This window comes from Humulus lupulus, chromosome 6, assembly GCF_963169125.1.
Source record: "Humulus lupulus chromosome 6, drHumLupu1.1, whole genome shotgun sequence".
NCBI lineage: Eukaryota > Viridiplantae > Streptophyta > Magnoliopsida > Rosales > Cannabaceae > Humulus > Humulus lupulus.
In genome coordinates, this window is record NC_084798.1 from 131667810 (window position 1) to 131674338 (window position 6529).

The 6529-nt window shown below is 36.4% G+C and overlaps 1 protein-coding gene across 2 annotated transcripts; it reads right to left on the reverse strand.

Annotated features, from left to right (window-relative positions):
- Positions 1-2442: 2442 nt before the first annotated feature.
- LOC133782539 (uncharacterized) lies at positions 2443-4724 on the reverse strand. Of its 2 annotated transcripts, none has more exons than XM_062221871.1 (4): positions 4206-4724; positions 3353-3419; positions 3111-3204; positions 2443-3013 (listed from the first exon to the last, which is right to left on the reverse strand). In XM_062221871.1, the coding sequence occupies exons 1-4, from the start codon at positions 4565-4567 to the stop codon at positions 2730-2732; spliced, it is 807 nt and encodes a 268-aa protein (XP_062077855.1). In that variant the 5' UTR covers positions 4568-4724; the 3' UTR covers positions 2443-2729. The 2 variants fall into 2 exon arrangements, with proteins under 2 accessions (XP_062077855.1, XP_062077854.1); XM_062221870.1 differs by having other exon boundaries at positions 3353-3548; positions 4206-4716.
- Positions 4725-6529: the final 1805 nt, after the last annotated feature.

Consider the following 6529-nt stretch of genomic DNA (forward strand, 5'->3'; position numbering starts at 1 on the left):
GCCACACGACGACTGACATCTTAATACTTGGTGTATGGTTGAAGCCACACCTTGCATTTTGTGAACCCACAGTCTTCCCATGATCTCATTGTACCCTGAATAAACATTTATGACCACAAAGTCTACTACCAAAGTGCGCTTGGCAGCAGTCACTTTCAATTCGATTGCTCCCTTCGGAACTACTTTTGAGCTGTTGAACGAGTGGATAAGGAAAGTGGATGCTCTCAGCCTTTCATTTGTTATTCCCATGGCCTAGAAAGCATCGTAGAATAGAAGCTCTATAGTACTTCCCCCGTACACTAGCACTCGGCCCAATTGAAAATTTTCTATCTGCAACTTAATCACTAGCCCGTCATCATGGGGAAAATTTACTTTCTTCAAATCGTCTTCAGTGAAACTGATCGGGTGTGTTGGAAAATATCGTTCAGTTTGAGCCACGTAATTGACTGTGTGGTTCAGATGTCGCATTCTTTTCACCTTTTCTTCGGTTCTTTTCTCAAATTTCATCTTCGCTTCCCTTTCTATTGAGGGCTCCGCATATCCAAATATCATTAGAATTTGTTTCAGTTGTTGTTGTGGTTGCTCTTTTATCATCACCGATGGTTGTAGATTTGGTTCAGTCATTGTCTACGCAGGTGACTTTGGTGATGCTTGATATTGGGGCATTACATTCTGTGCACTCTTGATGTATTGCGACAACCCTCTCATTCTTAGGATGTGTTGCACTTGGTTGTACAACGACCTACATTCTGCTAGCATATGGCCCACATCCTTGTGAAACGTACAATATTTCATTTAATCTCTTCTTTCTATTGGCGAAGTTATCTTGAATGGTTCACGCCAAATGGATTTGTCCTTATTTTAAATGTAAATCTGATCCACCGATATTGTAGTCTCTATGTGTGGGTATTTTGCCCCATTTTCCTCTCTTGTATGTTTCGACCCGTTTTTGTTTCCGACGAGCGGCTGTTCTGCCCTTCTTTTATCTTGCTTTTCCCCCAGATGAGGGTTTCCTTCTGCCAGTTTAGTTATCAGTGCAGTGCGCTTTGCTTCTTCCTCCCTTATCTCCAATATTTTGAACACCCATTCCGCCTTCATTTATATGTCTGTGAGATCCCTTGGAGCATTCAAATAAAGTTGTTCGCTTAGCAATGACCCTTTCTGTAAGCTTTCCCTGAACAAATTCGTTGCCACTACTTTGTCTACATTATTTATCTGATGCACCAGCTTCAAATATCGCTTCAGATACGCTCGAGGATGTTTATTTACTCCTTGCTGCACAGAATATAGATCTCCCATCGTTTTTGACATTTCGGTATTCCCTCCATACTGTGTACAAACATTTCGCCTAGCTCTGTAAAGGAGTTAACCGACTTCGGCTTTAACTGCTTGAACCACGCAATGTCGGCCCTGGTCGAGCTTCATCCGTAACACCTATTGCAGCAGCTTTAACTCGCCCTTGGTGACTTTCTCTATTTTCTAATCATATCCAATTCAGTCATCAACCTAGCTTGTTGCGCGAACATCTCCGCTATTCGTTTTTTATGACGATCTTCTGCCTGCTGTCATCATTCTTCTGCTTGTTTGAATATGGCATCATCATGTTCTTTCATCTACTGCATAAATTGCATCACCTTGTGCAACTCTTGTGTATAATCAGTTGGTGATGACTGGCTTGCACCTTCTTCCATTTGTGTTTTTTATCGTAGATTCCTCTTATCTTTGCTAGTCACCATCCAACTCTGCAAAAGACACAATAATCCCTCGTTAAAAAAAATGCATATTGTTATGTATATTTTCATTTCTCAATGAGTAATCGATGTAACGATTTGCACATCACTTTCTCGCTAGTTTCTCACAGATGGTGCCAATTGTTTCGGTCAACATCTTCCACATGAATCTTCTAGGCTTGTGAACTTCATATCACCGGATTGTTGATGTTGATCCCTGCTAATCTACACATTTCATTGGCTTAACCAATGACATAAATGTGTTCTATCGTGAAATGAGTAGAAAAAACATAAGGAGTGAACCTGCAAAAGACACTCCAACACTCCAATGCTTAAGTCAGCACAATGTTCCTTCTCTCAGTCCTCATTCCTTATTAACTTAATTAAAGCTCGGTGGTCCCAAACTTTAAAATCACACCACATCAATTATGGTTAAATTGTACCCATACAATAGTAAAAGAAACGAAAGATATCAAACCAAACTCGTTAGCATCAGTGCCATATCTAAGAAAGTTCCTCATAATTGGATTAATTCAAAGTGGTCTAATGTGCATTTGTAGTTATTTAGCAAAATTACAACTCTCATGTATTTAATTTCATATTAGAATAGTTACTAACCAATCCAATCCAAAATTGCATTAACCAATCCAATCCAAAATTGCATTGCTTTGGATTTAATTGAAGTACTTGAGCATTTTAAAAATCTCGTGTGTCCTCAAACCAGAATCAGTTTCTGTAAATAAGTACGCATTAGTATACAAGTGTATCATACCATCTTCAATACAAGCAAAAGAGCTGATTGCTATAGTAAACTAATTCCTGGACAGACATAATCAGAGTAATGACACAATCCAAGGCTATACATTTCTTCAAAAGCTTATGGATACGTTTCAAAATATCATAATAAAAATCCTTTTTAAAACAACAACCATCCACAAGATACCACTTATATTATAGGTAAATTCGACAAATTTTTAAACAAAACAGACTCAGCAGACTCTAAATACGTCTCAGCAAAATCACCATGACAGCCAGGGTTGCCAATCCCATAAAGGATGCTCCAAGGCTCATATCCACAAAAGTTGCTTTGGCGTCTCCCTTGGTATCTGGAGAAGGTCCAAATATGCTCTGAAAATAACCGGAAAGGTTGCTAACCATCTCAGTCACACTAAGCTTGACGTTCTTCAGGACGCCCATCAACCAATTCCCACCCTTTGCAGCCTCGCTCCAATCAGAGGAATTCTCAAAACTCTCAGCAAAAACTGGTTCCTGAAACTCAGCAACTGCAACAGAGCACTTCAAGTAAAAAATCCATGTAACAAACAAGCAGAACAAAATCAACAATTTGTGCAACATAATAGATAATTATAGGAGTCTTACTGGACTGGTTAGAGTCCATGAAATCTTTCAGCACAGGATTTTGCAACACGGCATTCCAGACATTGCGGTCAGAGGCAATGGAGGCTACAACATTCTGAATATAGAACCCAAAAGAAGAAAATCAGTTGGTGTATAGGCAGAGAGTCTTAAAACAGAGATTAATCAAATATTACAAAGATCTCTGATTTAAAAAAATCAGATCTTCTTGAAATTGTATCAACGAGAAGAAAGTCGGTCATTACCTGTGCTTCAGGGCTTGTACTTAGAAGCTTAAAGGCCTTGAAAGCATGATTCGGTACAGTAGGACTTCTAACAGTGTCAACAACAAGACAAGATTTAGTCTCCAGGTCAGGATTTGAAAACAGAGATAGACCAGACATCTGATCTCTAGCAGCTAGTTCCTCAGATCCAGAGGACTTGGGCGAGGACAGATATACCCTAAAACATAACATATTCAAACATACAATGATAGTTCATAATATACAAAACATAAGTAATCGTTCGTAAGAGTTCAGCAAAGAATGTGAGCTATTATTTATGAAAACTATGATATTATTTAAAGAAGAGCCTTTCTACCTCCATTATCACAACTATCAGCTAATACATCCCAACAACTCAGAATATTATTTTTTAAGAATCAAATCGCAATCTCAAAAACCAAGAAACACCGAAGAGAAAGAAATTTTTAAGCCATTCTAATCTATTTCACCCAATTTCCGTGGCGACAACCCTCATTCTCCTGGATATTATAGCGCCCGCAAATGATACCACATGAAACTTCTCATACAGAGCAATTCAATATTGCCTCTTACAAAATAAAGTATCAAAATCAATCAACTGCACGTCAGTTATTGACAAATTTTCAATTAACCCCATATATCATTTCCTTTGATACTCTCCGATATGCAAATAACAACTTTTCCACTCAAATTTCAAATATCACCATATAATCCTTCCTTTTAACTAATGCAACAAAGAAAATTCTACAACTTCCTCATACAATTTTCAAAAAAGGAAAGAACTTCCCATAAACGAATTTTGCCGAATCAATTACCGAATTCAAAATTATAATAATAATTTGGATCAGAAACATACTTATCTAAAGCGTCTTTCAATTCAACGGTGGCCTCCTTAGCTTCCTGGAAGCTAGGGACCGCATCAAACACAACCCTCGGCAAAGGTTCACCTGGCCCCATAACCATATCATCCTCGCCACCGGCGAACTCCCAATCATTTATCTCCCACACCTGCCTCTGGATCCCCGCAACATCAGCCGCCGTAGCCTTGGCTGTCTGAGACGACGACGTAAGGATTGCGGAGACGGGAATCGAAGGATTGCGTACGGATTGCTCGACAGGCGGAACGACCGTGGCGCCGCGTAGACCACCGTGATGGATGACGCCTGCCCCAACTCCGGCGACCTTGGAAGCGGCTCTCATAGCTGCTCCTCCTCCCATGGTGGAAAAGTTGAATGGAAAAAAGTTAACCTTCTGGAATGGATTGGGAATTTTATTGCACCACCGAGTGTTACGTACTACTCGGAAATCTGGGGAAAACGAGGTATATATACAGAAAGAAGAGAGTGAATATATAATAAGAGTTTGCTATTACAACACATGAGGAGGTGGCAACCACACCTTAGCAATTCTCATATAATAATATCTATAAAGTTAGATTTTCGTGTAACAATATTGGTGGACCCCACCAAAGAAGAAAAAGACATGAAGCATTTCATGTTATATCCATAATATATTTTTTAACCTACCAACCTAAGTTATTATGTTAAATTTATGATAATTTCAATTTTTAGACAAAAATATATCTACCATCTAAACACTCATTTTCTCTTTCAATCTAAACCATCTTTCTCTAATATCTTTCATTCTCTCACTCTCTCATTATCTCGAAAAAATACCAAAATTAAAAAAAAAAAATCATCTGAAAGAGACATTTAAGTGATTAAATACTAATCTCCAAAATTCTCGTCAAATTTCAGTGCAAAGCATTGAAAAAACATCGTTTTGGCCAAAAATCAAGTTTTCATGATTGTATCGCAATAGCATCGAAACACCATCGATTTTGCATCGAAAAAAATATAGTTTTGGCCAAAAAACAAGTTTTCATGATTGCATCACAAGGACATCGAAACACTATTGATTTTGCATCGAAATTGTATTGAAACTCCATCGAAAAAGCATCATTTTGGCAAAAAATCAAGTTTTCATGATTGCATCGCAATAGCATCAAAACGCCATCGATTTTGCATCAAAAAAGTATCGTTTTGGCCAAAAAAACACAAGATTTTATGATTGCATTGAAACATCATCGATTTTGCATCGAAACACCATCGAAAAAGCTTCGTTTTGGCCAAAAATCAAGTTTTCATGATTGCATCGCAACAGCATCGATTTTGCATCGAAAATGCATTGTTTTGGCCAAAAAATAAGTGTTCATGATTAAATCACAAGAATATCAAAACATCATTGATTTTGCATCGAAACACCATCGATTTTTTAATCATTTTTGCCAAAAATTAAGTTTCATGATTGCATCACAAGAGCATCGAAAATGCATTTTTTTGATGCAATTTAGATGCTTTTTTGATAGTATTTCGATGCAATTTCGATATAAAATTGATGGTGTTTTCGATGCTCTTGTGATGCAATCATGAAAACTTGTTTTTTGGCCGAAACGATGCATTTCGATGCAAAATCGATGGTGTTTCGATGCCAAATTGATGGTGTTTCAATGCAAAATTGATAGTATTTGATATTGTTGCGATGCAATTATGAAAACTTGATTTTTGTCCAAAACGTTGCTTTTTCGATGTTCTGCACTGAAATTTGACGAAAACTTTGGAGATTCATATTTTTTCACTCAAATGTCAGTTTCAGACTATTTTTTTTTTAAATTTTGGTGATTAGAATGATAGAGAGAGTGAGAAAATGAGAGATGTTAGAGAGAGAGAGTTTGGATTGCGAGAGAAAATGAGTGTTTGAATGTTAGGGGTATTTTTGTCTAAAATATTGAAATTGTCATATATTTGGGATAGTAGCTTATGTCGGCATATTAAAAAAATTTGCTAAATTACAAAGTATGTTTGCTTAATTTTATTTAGAAAATTTAATAATTATTTTTATTAAATTTTTATAATTGCCATATAAATTTTAAATAAATAATATTATATATAAAAGAATGACATAAACATATTAAAAAAAATTCAACCAAAACATCTTTTATGGTTTTTTAGAAAAAACAATACGATAACTTTTTAGGTCACAAACTCCCTATTTAAAGTATAAAACATTTATGATATTATTCAAACCACACCTTAATAATTGGAAAATAAATTTCTTTATTCTTGATAGAAAATAAATAATATTTTAATTGTTTATTTAGTTACACAGTCATACTATTTG